The sequence below is a fragment of the Anas acuta genome, chromosome 4 (assembly GCF_963932015.1).
Source record: "Anas acuta chromosome 4, bAnaAcu1.1, whole genome shotgun sequence".
NCBI lineage: Eukaryota > Metazoa > Chordata > Aves > Anseriformes > Anatidae > Anas > Anas acuta.
Genome location: NC_088982.1, coordinates 30,554,663 through 30,570,145, shown reverse-complemented (window position 1 = coordinate 30,570,145; position 15,483 = coordinate 30,554,663). Strand labels below are relative to the sequence as shown.

At 45.6% G+C, this 15,483-nt stretch overlaps 1 protein-coding gene and 1 long non-coding RNA gene across 3 annotated transcripts in view; one reads left to right on the top strand and one right to left on the bottom strand.

Annotated features, from left to right (window-relative positions):
- Window positions 1–5,476, top strand: part of ANTXR2 (ANTXR cell adhesion molecule 2) — a 111,132-nt gene extending 105,656 nt beyond the window's left edge. The window contains exon 17 of the mRNA XM_068680464.1: window positions 3,618–5,476. Within this exon, the coding sequence (XP_068536565.1) occupies window positions 3,618–3,656 (39 nt within the window). The 3' untranslated portion in view covers window positions 3,657–5,476. The remainder of the gene's footprint in view (window positions 1–3,617) is intronic.
- Window positions 1–15,483, bottom strand: part of LOC137855853 (uncharacterized) — a 286,561-nt gene that overhangs the window by 50,992 nt on the left and 220,086 nt on the right. The window lies entirely within an intron of this gene.

The following is a 15,483-nucleotide window of genomic DNA, read 5'->3' as shown; positions in this document are numbered from 1 at the left end:
CTCAAAGAATAACATTGCACCAGGGTCTTTGCTTGGGGCGAATCTCCAGGCCAGATTTGTAGAGTATGCAGGTCTTGAGATCTGCCCTTGAGATGGGTTACATGATTAAGAGTCTGGCTGACCAGTTTCCTTTTCTTTTTTTTCTTTCTCCTCCTTTCTCCCCCATGACTCCTCCAGTAAGGAGGCTGGGGATAGAGATGATGGGAAGGAAGTAAGCGAGGAGCAGTAATGCCAATTGCTTATTTTCTATTTAGGGATCTTTTCTGTCCCTCCTGAAAGAAAACAGTCTCTAGGCCAGCATTTAATGGAAATAAATATGGACATGAATCAAACTGTGGCAAGCTGAGAGCCAGAAAAAGGCTTACTGATACACATCTTTCTATTTTTGCTAAGATAATATTAAAGGTATATATGGTAATTGTGCAAGTTAGTGTGTTAAATTGCATGTGTGATGAGAGCTCAAAGCCCTTTACATTGGCTTGAATGCTAGTTTTTAATGCATTTCATGTGTAGGTACTGTGAAGCCACGCACCTTGTCACATCCCATTACCTAAACGCAAAAGCTGTTCTCTGCTATACTGGCATGCAATATTTGCTGTTCCGTTAATGACACTACAGTGGTCCTGACCTTCTCATTAATTAGCGCTTTCAGCATGTTTCCCAACATCCTGATTTCAGCTCTGTCTTCTGCGAGCATCACATTTATGTACAAAAAAATGACATCTTAAACAGGAGGCCTTGCTTTCATTAGAAATTCCTCATCCTCCAGTCCCCTTAAGTAAGAGAGTAGTTCAGGCTGCTAGAACGGACACTCACACACGTAAGAACGATCTGATCATACATCAAACATACTAACAATGCCTACAGGTGGGTTCAGACTGGCAGTGACTCAACCTTTGGTTAAAAAAACAAACACATGACAAGAGCTTCTTCCAAAAACCTTATAACCCTGACTAGAGGCTGGCAGAGAACATGTGTGTACAAGAGAGTGTTGGTAACAAGATTGCAAGGTACAAGTTCTCCCTGTTTTTCTTTATGTGGTTCTTTAATTCCCTGGAATTAAAGGGCTAATTTAATGCCCCGTTAGTGGTATTTGTTATATAGTTCATGAATGCCATTTTAATGAACTGGAAAACCACCCAGCTCCTCTTAACACACTGCACTTAACCACGTCACGCAGCCAGGTCTCGAAAAACATATTTTTCCTTCAGTGATGATTGCAGACCTCAGGTAAAGTGTTGAGCCACTCAAATGCCTTCTAATCAAAAGATAAATGCAAAACCAAAATGATTAATCCTCAAATCATTTGCCCCGAATTGAAATAAAGTCATGCACTGGTAACTATGTTCAAAGAACTGTGAGAAAGCTACAAATGAAAGCAGAACATTTGCACTGACAGGTAAATTGCAATGTTAATTTACAGTATGGGAGAAATACTGCAACTCCCCCATTACCTGGTTTCTAAAGGTGTTCTGAAGTGTCTTGCTTTTGCATTATGGTATCAACTCAGAAGAAAAGTCCTTGTTGTCAGTGTATATTTAATGTTCGCTTTGTCGTCAGAAGTGCTTGAGTTGCAAAGCATTTGTGGATTTTATCCTCCAAAAATACTTTGCTTCTACCGCAGAATTCATTTTGATATGCTTAATTTGAAAAAGATAAATGTAAAGGCCCATAAAGATGCACCATCCCTTTTTACTTTGCCTTTAATGGAATCTTTCAGTGCTCCGGGTTTATCTCTTTGCTTCTCTTCTGCATTTGTAATCCAGATGGTAGCAGCTAGAAGTTACCACAATTACCCAGCCTAACTACTCACCACTTCTGTATTTATCATGCAGTTGATAGGAAGTAGGATTATTAGAAGGGCATTAGGAAAAAAAAATCCTTGTCCTGTCCTGCACTGTGCATGGAGTCCTGCAGTCCATCTAGAAAACGCTGCCCCCTCCATACCAGTCAAGGGCAGGTGCCAACTGAGACCTGATTAATACCAAACAGCACTTGTGTGTAATTGTCCTCCACTGGTACCAATAAAACATCTAGCTCAAAATAAATACATGTAGTAGTATGAAATTCAGGCCTAATTTTGTTTGATTACGCCATAATCTCCTGTGTTTAAAAAGAAAGTAGTAATTTTTCCCCAAAATATGCATCATTAAATAGGATTCAAGAAATAAGCATGGCTCCATACTGCAAAACTAGCACAGTTTGATTGGCATCATCTTTTAAAGGTCCCTTAGAAGCTGTCTCATAGGCACCACAGTTTACTGGAAGTCATCAAGTAGGAAATGAAAGGAACAGAGAAAGAAAAATATCCCCAGCTTTTTTCCTATTCTCCTAATTTTCACAAAAACAAAAAACCACCACCATCAATTAGCTGAGGAGACTTCCAAGTAAGATCCCTCTCACCTCCATGAGACCTGCACACCTGTGTGCCTTTGCAAATGTCTCCCACAGCAGAGAGGTGCAGCAGGCTGGCAGAGAAGGGGAGCACTGGTTCAGGACCCCTGTGTGAGATGGGCACCCAGCTCCTGCAGCGAGCGGCACCATGGAGGTGTGAGCAAGGAGCGGTGCCTCGGCTGGGCAAGCCACCTCCTACGCTCCTTACTGACCACCAGTGCCTGACTCGGTGCTGTGCAGCCTACCCCAATGAGAGACTTTGTAATTATTGACAAATTAATGACAAAACATTCAGTAGGTCTTTGCTAATCCTTCCGCGTGCTCCTTCAGGCAGTGTGTAATACTTGCACGTGCCTTGGAAAATGACTTCCTCTGCATGGAGACGCCCCGGCCAAAGGCGCGACCAATACAGGCTGTCCTTGTCCATCATGGAAAGAAAAGGTGCAGTGCCCAGAAAGGCTGCCCAAGTCAGGAGCTGTTCTGCTGAAAGCACTCCTGAGTTCAGAAACCAATGATCAGTGTGGAGCTCGGGTCTTGAACTAAGTTCTGCGAATGGGCATTTTTTCAGTGCTTCTCAAATCAGTAAAAAGGGGTTATGAGCTTCGCTAGGGGATTTGACTCACATCCAGCTACACCAAAAGCTGTCACCCGTAAGGACCCACTTACAGGAGAAGGGTATTTACTGAGGTATGACACCATGAGAACTGGTGCACAGCGATGTTAAGCTCATCAGAAGACACCTTGGAGGTGCAGAGCTGGGGTTACTGCTAATAAAACGCAAGTGCAAGTCAGCAGCTGCTCCGCTAACCAAGTCACGTTTATCTGCACTGTGCTGCGTGAGGATTTGGCTCGGTGGAGTGAGAATCTGTCTTCACTATGATCTTCCTTTACTGTGTGTTTAGATAGGTTTTATTTTGCTCCCAGAAGTTTCTGAGAATTTCAGATCGGTAAATTATCCTCAGAGAAGACCTCAGAGCATTCAAAGTGTGTCTTCTGCGTCATCACTGCTTACCTAACAACCTAAATTTCTAAGTCAAATGTAGTACACTTACTCTGGGTAATTTCCATTAATTCTTAAAATGGTTTTCATGGGTATGTTATCTTCACAAACATCTGAATTTAAATTACAGCCTTCCTACAGCATGTAATATTCAGCATTTGAAAGTCTTGGTTGCATTCATTACTTCACCCACCAATAACAGCTTCTCTCTTTTTCCCTCCAGGGCCGATGTATTAACTTCACCCGAGTTCAATCTCAGTAGAGGAGGAGAAGAGGATACAAGGAGGAAATACAGCCACATTGCCACTTTTCGACCAAGCAGAGAGAACTGAGCACTGCCCCGTGTTTCTTGGACGAAGCCTCAACTCAGAAGGTTTCTGCATTCCCCCCTTCCAGGAGCCAGCATTGCTGTGCCAAGCTCTTGTGTTTCACCACCGTGCACTCCCGCTCCGTGACTTGCGACAGTGACAAGCAGCATTGACTTGCATGCCTCTGCTTTCGTAGAACACAAAGGGAGAATACAGACAACCAAAGATAATAATGTTTTTTTTTTTTTACTTTTGTTATTTTTTTAAGGACTACAGATTCTCAGGACATAATGTGCTTTTAGCAGAGATGCAGTTTCTCAGATGCGAGGATGGCACGTGTTATGTAAATAGGGACTGCTTGCCAAAGGCGGAGGATAAAGCTTCCCACCAGGCTAAGCAAACGCAAGAGTTCACTGCCTTACAGCGATGTCAGATCACAAAACCCTTCCGAGTCTCCCATCGCATTGTGCCTTACGGGAACCTTCTGACTGGAAATCTTGTCATTCTAACACTGAAAAGTGCACACGCATGACAAAATGTAGACAGGATGCCTCAAGGTATTGGTAGCAAGCAAGACTTTGCCCTTTAGTTTTTGAAGACACCTTTCTTTCATTATGCACCCGGGACAGGAAGAAAATTAATAGAGCGTTATTCCACGGGAAGACAGCCTGTAACCAGAGATCTTGAGCGGAGTTGGAGGGACTGATGCTTCAAGACCTTGACACTGTGGCTGGTGTTTTTTTTCCCCTTCCTGCATTCGAAGTTCAGTAGCGCATAAAACATCATCATCTATAAACATACCTAGCAGTAGTAGGCTTATGTATTATTTTTTTAAAAATTAAAAAAGCAGTAGCCACTAAGCTGGTATCTCAGGGTTTTTCTCCCCCCGAATCTCCAAGGGCTCTTCAGCGTCACAAGCCAGCAACTCTCTTTGCATGAGAATTTCAAAGTTTAATTAATATAATTAAAGGCAACAGCAAGCAGCAGCCTGTGAAGATTTTGCTCATCTTTTTTATGCCTTTTGACATTGAATGACCTATTACTGTATGTGCATTACTCGGTTTTCAAGGGGGCACCGAGCATTGGTTGAGATTCAGCAGTGGAAAAAGACCTCCTTCCATCAATTTAGAAATTAAATTTACAGGAGCGCTGGCCATCACAAAACATTGACAATGTATGTATTATAATTTTTTAGAAAAACCAGTGTTGTGTCACGTCGACGATGCCAAATTATGTTAGCGTGAGCGGAAACACTGTGGGGGAGGAAGGAGGGAGCAGCTGAAGAAAAAGGCTCAAATGATCCAGTCACTTTCGATACTGTACTTCAGATGCAAAATGGATATTCGAGTCGAAACCTGACAAAGCGCGCCTGCTTTGATGGGAACTGGTATAGACAATGACCAGTGGCTGGGTCAGTGGGATGTCTCTCTGCGAGCAGGGAGGCTTATCAAATGACACTAAAAATAAGTTCAACAACCATCACGTTTGAGGGGAAAAGGCGAACATATCACATTTGGTGGGCATGAATGTGTGCAAGATGGAAAGAGCAATGCGATGCATCCTGGTCTAATTATCTCCTTTGTGCTCTTCACTGAAATTGCAAGGGACATAAATAATTCTGTTGGTCGATGTCCAAGTTCGTGGCACCGCCCAAAGAAGCCTACACATGTATCCACTCGCTTACATCTTTTGCTTGAGTTTATTTATGTCACTGGTAGCCTCATCATCAACAGCCATGTGTGCACATTATGCTATGAATAAAACGATTACCTAAGTTTGCGATCATTTCTTCTTCTTCTCCCCCCTAGTCCCGCGTCCTCTCCACAAATTACACCTCCACTTTGCCAGCTGCACAGCCACCCCTGACCCCAGCTGCAGCAGACAGACCACCATCTTGCGGCATCGCGTGGCGTGCCAGAAAGCCAGTGGCAGCCCAACGCGGGGGCTGCTGCCTGTCCCACAAGCATTTAAGACGCCTCAGACACCGGTACGTACAGCATGCAGCATCAGTGATGGAAGCAGAGCGATTAAGCACCTGCAGAGATGGCTCGCCGCTACTGCACCTAGGGCAGCTGCAGCTCTGGTACCAGTGGCCGTTGGTTGGGGACGGTCTAGCACAGCAGGGTAACAGAAGCTGATTTTACCCATGAAGCCCACCCATCAACAAGTCCTTGGTTTCAATCAAGCTACTGACTAAACCTCTGTGTCTCCTCTCCAGCCAAACCTGAGATGGAGAACCCAAACTGAGTAGGTTTGCTAGGACACGAGGCATTCCACATCATTCCTCACAATGCTGTAGCAGTCCAGGCAGAAACACTGATCTCATCAGACAAAGTTATGAACACCTCTGTTCACTTTTACTCATTTTTCCTCCATGTTTAATGTAAATGCTACACTTCCTTTGAGTTAACTCTGGAATTTTCAGCTTGCATTTTGAGCAGTGCGTTGCATAACAGGGAAACATGCAGATGAAGAGGATTTTTTTCCTCACATGTATCTGTTGTCTCTCAGAGAATATTTGTAACAAACAGAGCCACAGAAATGTAAATCCACTCATAGTCTTTTGTCCTCTATAGCTGTCTATCCATATTCATTAGAAACTGTGGAATGTGCAATTTTTCACAGAATGGCTGATACCAAGCAAAAACGTATTTCAGGTATCTACAATGATTTTCCCTTCTAATTGGCATGATATTACACTATGTTACACTTTCCATTTAGCTGAAGATGATACCCTTAGAGTTTCATTATTATACAGTGCAGAATATCTGTCACAAATAATCTGGGGTGGGGGCAAATGGCACAGGGTAATAATGGTTTAAAATCCACTGATTCAAACTGACACAAAGTAAGACTTATCTGGCGCGATAGCTTAAAATGCTTGAGAAAAACGTAATCGGTAGGTTTAATGCAGTGCGTCCCTTGTTCTGTTTCACACCTTGGCTATCTCCTTACAAAAAGACCGTATCCTGATAATGGCTTTTCTGTCTATTTGAGCCTGCCTAACCAAACCTAATAGTGTCTTGAAAAGATAAATTAGCATGGGTAATCCTGAAAACCGTCTCCTTAGAAGTATGCATAAACAATGCTTCAAGAAGATGCCAACTGTTGCTCCAGTATCCTATTTTTATGTCAAGGTGACCCTCAAAATACACATGGACAGCAACTACGGGCAGTGGGTGGGTGGTGTGACCCTTCACACCTGTGTTAAACTGGTTTGGGAGACTTGAGGTGTTAGAAAATTTGGGGAGAAAGAACGCATATTCAGAGCATCCCTTCCCAGGAAGGAACGTGGTTTTCCAGGAACATGAGCTCCTTGTTCCCATTTCTATCAGGTGGCCCCAGCAACCAGTCTGTAAGGCTGCCATTCCAAGGCAGGTTTTGGAGATGCCCATGTGTTCCCTACGTGCTGCGCTACTGTTTGCTTCCTCTCGCCAGTACTCGGGACATCCTGGCTTGGTCTCCTCTAGAGAGAACGGGGTACAAAACACGCACTCTACCTTGAAAAACAGCATGCGTGGCTGTTTTACGTTGTAAACATGAAGATTAACAAGCAAACATGAAGATTAACAAGCAAAGAATAACTCTTAAAATAAATAAATAAATAAATAAACGATCCACTGGGCATTCATTTGTTTTGTTATTGCTGAGATACAAGTTCTGCCTCAGGATCAGCTCTGTAAATGGCACGCACCTTGCTCACAAAGAAAACATACCATGGATGTACAACATGAGGCACAGCTATTGGGGGATAGGAAGTGCCAATTCCAGGCAGTGAGAACATCCAAATAGATTCTCCCATAGATGCCACCAGCTATACTGAAACCTGTTTCAGACGCAGTATCAGGCAACAGGAAAAAATCTGTAATGTTAGGAAAACGGAAAGTTGGTTTCACTGTCTTCGTGCTAGATTCCCTGGTAATCCTACATGTCTAGGAGTGCTATTCACAGGCAAGCTGTTAAAACAAAACTGGGTCTCCATGAGGCATAAGCAGCACTCTATAATAATCTCTGATTTTTTAAAAGATTTATAGGTGCTCCTTTTAACTTGACCACACTAAGAGAGAGAACGTACACCCTGCCACATGTAAGAATATCACCAAGAAGAACGACACGTTGCTGAAATATTTTTTCCTGAAGAGCAATGTGCAAAATGCATAGAAATACCAGCAGCCAGCCTTCAGGAGCTCCGTTACAACTGAGAGAAAGCAGAATTTATATCAATGAAAACAGTACTGGGGACAGCAGAATATCCTAAACATGACAGGACTGTTTTTATTTTATACATTCTGATAACAGGGGAATTTAATTGGCTGGAGTTAATATGAAATAAAATGAAAATGAATTTTAAGTGTTCCGTTTTAATCAGCTTTTAATTTGAGAACTACAGCTTTCATCAAACATTAATCCGCTGGGCTTAAACAAAGGGAGACAGGTCAGGCTGATCTTTGTAAGGGGTAAGGTGAGGGAATTTTCTTAAGAGCCGCGATGCAGGTTCATTCTGAGTCTCAAACACTGCATGAAAACCTGGGCTGCCTGGTAAAAATTCATGCTGGTATTTTTCCTGCAGGAAATCACCATGCCGCATTTCTCCTCATCTAATTGCCCTTAATGCGACATCACAACTCTGTATTTTCTGTATTGATATTTACTTAACGTCATCACATTCAAATGTCCTAACACGTATAAATTGTGGATGCAATCCTGGCTCTCTCTCTTTTTTTTTTCTTCCTGTTTTAAAGGCAAAAAATAACATTATTTTTAACGGTCTCGGTAAACGGCACCTCATGCAAGTCATGTTTATGTCCCTTACCCATAATTTTGATAGACTATGAACACACAGTTATCCGGTCTCTTCGAAATTAGTGGTGACATAAGACTGCACTGCTCATTGTTTTCACTTTTAAGCATGTCTTTACAATTCAAATCATGTTGACGTATTAAAAAAACAAGTGGAAGCCACCGGTAGGGTAGGTTTTACCTTTCACTTTTCCTCCCTGCACGTGGAAAAGGACTCGAGGATTTCGTGTTCTGTCACTTCAGACAAAACATAATCCTCCTGCAGCTGGAGAAGTATCTCTTTTATTCATCTCCATTTAATCTGCAGGGAAGGGTAAAGAAACTGAGTGCTATCAATTACGTTTTTCCAGGTGGGAAAAATGCACATTTTCTCCTGCGGTTATTGACTGCTACCTCACAGCTAAAATAACATTGGTCTTCTGCAGAACAGTTTTATTTTTTCTAGCTCATTGGGAAGCAGCAAAGGTGCCATCACCATCTGTCTTCAGATTTTAGCTCACTGGAACTTCTTGCTCACAAGAGGAGCCTCTGACGAGAATTTTGGAGGCTAAAGCCTATGATGTTGGGAGGCAGGGCCTGACTCTGACTGCTCCTGCTTGTGCCTCGCACACTGCTGAGGGTGTCGCATCTCCCAAGCAGGGGTAAGGGCATCCCGGGGCGCCCTGCAGCAAGCACGTGCCTACAGCCTGGTAGCTAATCCAGCAGCACTGGTGGTGCACAGCTGACTTCTCCGTCCTGTGGCCGCTGTGGATTGGGAAGCACAACAAGGCCCAGAGGATCTCCCAAGAGAATTGGGAGGAGCACGTTAGAGTAATGCCACATGGTCGTGAGGGCAGAAGGCAGCGGTGCATCTTGTCAGCCCCACATCGATGTGTACACGTGTTCATAGGCAGTCCTGAAGGAAGTCCTGAACCTGTGCAGGAATGAGGACAGCCAGCAACAGGCTCCACAGCCAGCAGCTTTGACAGCAGCCTGCAGCTACACGGAGGTTTCCTTTTCCAAGAGTAATCTGCTTGCTGGTGGGTGCCACAGAAAGGGTAAATGGTATTCTGGAGTCCAAACTTTCAGCCTGTTCAACACTATCAGTAGAATGGAATAATAATGGGGTTATCCGTGGTAGAAGCTGAGCTTCAGCATTACAAGACAGAAACACGTCCTTTCATGAGGCTGTTAGAGGGGGTTGTGGGTTTTACTGTTGTTTTCAGCAAGGAGGAAAAGGATCCAGCCCAAGGAGCTGAGTTTGACAGTGATACCATTAAAATGGTAAACATCTGAAGTCACCAGGAGATGGACAGTTTATACCAAGAGAGGAAAAAAGTGAAGCAGGTAGGAACTGATCAAGAACTTAAGAGATTACAGTAAGCCAGAAGTAAATGTAACATTTGCTAATGAGCATTTTCTAAATACCTCTTGTGCTGTTACAAAATTACTTTATGTCAAAATTTCTAGTAAAAGCCTTATTAGACCTGGCATGTACTATTTTATTTCACAAATCTGTTTCGCATTGGCTCAATTAAAATTGTTATATATTTTTGGGTCTTGTGTAGGTGCCATCTGTTTAACAGTACAAGTGGGTCCTGTGATGCACTTGTAAATTTTCTGCTGCGATAATTTTTTTAATATAATGAGGGACTTTGGATACAAGAAACCGCCTATATTCAATGATTTTTTAGTTTTTGGCAGTGAACTTGCAATGATTCTTACCGTGTTACAAGGATGGCTCTGCATCCTATGGAAAAGCAAACAGTTGATCTACATGTTTGCACCAAAGTCATATTATTTAATTCACACTTATTTTTTTTGTTTGCTTTTTCTGCCTTATTTTGTAAATGAGCTTATCTTCCCCAAAATGGAATCCAGAGGGATGCTCTCAGCTGGTTGAATATGGCTGTAGCTGCCTTCCGTGGAGCTACAGGGACTTGTTGAAGTCTTTGTTGAATAGATGGTGAAGTGCAAGTGTTGCAGGACTGCGCCTGGCTGTCTGAGGGACCGGGTCTCTGCTGCTTGTGTCAGCATAGATTTGCCCATTATTAAACCCTCTTTATGGAGAAACAAAACCTATCTGGCAGCAAGAGGCCACAAAGTCACCTCCATGCCCAAGGAGCTCCGTGGTTTCTCGCCTCAAAGATATTTCCATGGGGGCTGACTAGCCTGAGTGCTGATCTGGGGACCACAACCCCACAGGAGCCCTTCCCTGCTCATTCATCCCCTTTGTTGATTCTGAGCTAAGTTACAGAGGAAGGCGAAATATTCTCCTACATGAGACTTGCTGGCCAGTTGGGGACCTGGCTTTTGATGCCAGTGTGCCAGCAACACCCAGAAGTGGCAGAAGCAGCCAGGCCCAGCAGTTCTGTACCCTTTGGAGAACTTGACCTCGGGTGTCCTGGGAATGAGGACACAACGCACACCAAAACACCCAGACACCAGGGGAGGCCCGCAGGGCAGGACCGACCCTCACCTTGCCCACAGCATGAGCCGTGAGCGAAGCCAGGACAGCACAAGGGGCCTGGAGCTCCTGGGGAAAATCTCACTGCACCCAAAGCTGCACTGGCACGAGCATGCCAATTGTGCACGGCTCAGCCACAGACCCCATCCCGTCTGGCACGGGCTGCCACCGGTGCTGAGGCCAAAGCTGGTTGGAACAATACACACAAGTCTCTTGTGAACATGACTGGGAAGTAGGATGCACCTTTTTGAGGTGAAATGCCACCTGTACAGAACTGGTTTGAGTTCAGTGATGCGCTCTACAGCAGAGCAAAACCCGGGACAAATCTCCTGGGCAGCAACATTCTTATACTTGGGGTTTGGTATGACTGCCATTAGCTCTCACTATTACACTGCAAACACTGAAGTGCTGTTCCCAAATCACAACAAATGACAACAGAACTCCAAACCCAACCCAGGAGTCAGTTTCCCTTTAAAAAAATGTAGCCTCACATTCTTCTGCTGAAGTCCCTGCTCAGTTTCAGGAGAGCAGTATTCGCAGTGGTGACAATGCTGCAGCTTATTTTGAAACACTCAATTTTGTTCTGCAGTCCAGAGAGAGATGCCAGATTTTAAGCACACTGAGCATATATGCAGCAGCTCTCTTCTCCCTACAGTGCAGAGAGCTCAGCTTCCTGCAGCGCTGCTCAGGATGCTCAGCAGGGCAGTTCCCAGTGGGCACTGGAGATCAGAAAGAGAACTGGCTCGCTAGAAACCTTCAGACACCCTTTACCTTGGTCATCTGTGATGGCCCTGTTTTCCCCCCTAATTTTTGTTGTGTACCCACTGAGGGTTGACTTGCTTACAGCGGTAAATGTGTTTTACTTCCAAGCAGACTGGGGACAGAGGATGCCCTGGTGAGCACCAGTGGGGGCACCAACACTGCCAGCCTCCTGGCGCTCACAGAGCAGAGCCTTCTCTGGCAACAGAAAGCAAAGAGAAGATCTTCATCATGTCACAAATTTCCTAAGCTACCATTAGAGAAATGGATGCACCTGAAATACACTTCTCGTCTGTTTGTGACTTTTGCTTAGAAAATTGAAATCAGCTGCAGAGTAATTCCTCTTTGTCTCAATAGTGCCATAACTCACGCAGGACTTTAGAAGCCGTGCATGCGGAGCACGAGTGTTGCCCCTTATTCCACCGGGTAAGCTCCTGACACCCAGGGGAACTTGCCTGGTCTGACTGCGCTGCTACACAAAGCATTTTAGTTACAAGGCAACCAAACACCAAAGCAAGGAACAGGGAGCACCGAGACGTACTGATGCCCCAGAAATCATTCCACAAGGCTCCCTGCGGTGCCTTTCCTCCTTCCAAGAACTGCTCCGTGGTACCCATGCGCTGAACAATTCCTTAGTACTCGGGACAGCTGCTCAGGGTATTGTCAACACTCTGAATATATCGTATCTATTGACAGAACTGCAAAATGCTGATTAAATTATGTGCTTTAGCCAACCTGTGTAGGGAAAATTAATTGAACTGCAAAACTGATGGGTTCAGCGCTACCTTGTTGGAATGGGGAGGCTGGGCTATGTAATGCTTGATCTCCTCTTATTTGATTAGGCAAATTAGGAAACAACAGTGTGAAATGCATTATTGTACTAATATGATGTCCAAAATGTGAATCTCATTAGAGCTCTGGCCTTGATGCTTTTTGTTTTGATTCTCTGTAAGCTGTGAAAGAATAAGCAGGCCAGAAAGCTGGATTTTTCAAGTTACATTGGAATTGCCCAGTAGTAAACATTGTACTCTGAGGCGTTAGTCCCTGCAACATCTCCTTACCAAAAGCATTTCTAATCTTTTGGAGAAAACATCTCTGGCTACAAAACATCCTTGAAACGGAGGAGCCACACCAGGTAGATGAGGATGGAGCCAGAGAGCAACACCTCTTGATGTAAACTTGCTTAGAGGTGAAAGCTGCTGTGGAGAAAGGAAGCTTTATGGGGTGAGCCGCTGAGGGTAGCACTGATGCTGCAGCTGCCCCAGTGGGTGCCTGAGCAGTCAAAAACCTCCTTTTGCAACACTGGGTAAGACTTATTTCAGTGAAGGCACAGTTAGTTTGGGAGAAGGAAGGAAGAAAGAAGTGAGGAGAAAGGCCCCTCTTGGAGAAGGGCTTGGGAACCCTGCTAAGACCAAGCCTTTGGCACTGGGGAGGGCTGTGCCCACGCGGCTAGCGCTGGCTGTGGTCCCCCCTCGCGACATCCGCCTCTTCCAGAAGAGGTCTGAGTTCAAGGTCACTCCGTAATACTTGGGGAGAACAAACATATGGTATAAAAGTAAAACAACACCGCATTTCATCTGGAAGAGGGTTTTACGAGAAGAGCCAGTTCAGATATAAGTTGGTAAAGGGTCACTTCACAATATAGCCCTTTCAAATTGCAGTTCAAACTCAGAATTAATTATCCTTTCGCTGTCTTGGGTTTTCTTTTCTTTTTTGCTTCACATTAACTGCAGCTGAAATTATTTTAAAGCAATGATCTTGAACGTCATGTCCTTCAGCTGGCCCTGAAAATCCATTTTCAATGGAAAGCCTCCTTTCTTTTCCAAGATTTCTGTTAGTCTATAAAGCTCATCAAGGCTCTGGTTCTCTAGGGGTGTCAGATGCTCGGATAATACCCAGGTGCCTGCTGGCTGGACCACTTCCAAGGTACTTTATTAGCATGAATAGGCCAATCTGAAAGCCAGTTAACTCCTTCGGCTTTCAGGGATACAGCGAGAGTCCTGCAGCAGCAGCACGCTTTGCGCCTGTGCGCAGCTCCAGCTCCAAATTCTGAGTCATCGAGTTGCGAGATAAAAACAGAACATCAAGGGCACTAAGAATAGGCTGAGAGACACCAGCCTGAGGAAAAAATATTTGTTTTCCTGCAATGATACCTGCAGGGACGGTATCTTTAAGGCCATAACTATTCAGAAGCTCCCACGCTTTGGAAATGCCACGTTCCCCCTCCTGTGTTAGCCCTGGGCACAGCACAGAAGCAAGGTGGCTTTCCCACATGGAGCCACCGCAGCTGCATTTCGGGGAGCTATTTTCATTCCCCAGCTGCTGGCGGCCCCCAGCTAGAGCTGTGGTTTAGTTTTGGCTGTCAGTGGCAGGAAAGGCTCTCACGGCCACCAGGCCAGCAGCACCACCGGTCTGCACGCCCCAGTACAGCCCCAGGGCTCCCAACTCATGCTGCCACGATGCCTTGTGGCACGATGCCAAACCAGGAGGTAAGTCTCAACACTGGAGGGGCACGCTGGCTCCCTGCTTTACCTTCTCACTTTGCATGTTTTTCCAGAGAAGGGGGAAAAAAAGTACAACCCATCCCACCCTAAACATATTGCAGCAGTGATGGTCCCAACCCACGTCAACTGAGTGCACATTTCAGAGCTTTCCCCAGGCTGGAAAACCTGCCTCTCACCGCACACAGGGAATGCTTTCATTTGGCTTCCAGCTGCAGAAAGCTTTGTGGCTTCTGCCTGGTGCCAGGGTTTCCCAGCGGCACCGCATGGGTCTGCTCTGACTCTCTCTGACCCCCGAGCTCTGTCTTGTCAAGCAAACGAAAACCACGGCTCCGGAGCTGCCTTCAGCCTCTTTCTGCATCTCCCCCAGCTGTGAGATGAGGAGGGCAGCCTGGGCAAAGCTCAAGCCAGGCTCAGCAGTCCCCAGGCTGCTGGCTGAGTGCACACCTGCAGCGATGTTCTGCCTCCCCTCCCCAAAGCCAGCCCGGCGGCGGGTCTGCAAGAAGAAGGTGACTCCAGAGGATCACACAGCGCAGAGATTTCCCTCACCCTTCCCTACCCAGCAGTGGAGATTATTCATGATTCCTGAATAACTACTTCAGGCAGGGTTTGCAGCAGCTTTCAGCCAAAGCTCAGCACTGCGGCTCGGGAACAACTAGGACGTTATCACTGCCATCAGCCCCCAGCCTCTTGAGAATGACTCCCTGTCAGCTCGGTGGCTCTCAGGACTGGAAATGATCCTGCTGGGCAGAGGCTGGCCAAAACGTGCTGCACTGGACCTGTTTCTTCTTCTGCAAGCCTGACTGAGGGGCTTGCTGCAGGAGCAGCCACAAGGGACAGGGGACGAAGGCGCAGGGGCGTCACGGGGACATCCCGACCTTCAGCTGCACCGGCGGCCAGCAGGCTGGGAGTGGTTTCCTAAGTGACTCACAAATCTCCTCTGCCCTAGCGCTGATCTTGCCAAGGAGAAATCTTGTTGGCACCGACCATCGCTGCAATACATTAGATGCAATCGCTGGCAACGAGTGTCACGCTGCTCTGCCGCTCGGACATGCCCTGAGTGCTGGCACAACCTGCGGTCACCTGACAAAATGCAGCAGAGAGCGGTGTGGAAGAGAAGAAACTGAGACAAGGCTTAGCTCGGGTCCTTGTGGTTGTGCAATACACGGCTGGCAGCAGACGTGGCAATGGGCAGTTCCTTGGTAGCACAAGATACTGGCTTTTCCTGTTTATGTTCCCCAGAGAATAAGAAAAAGGACTTATACCAAAAAATAG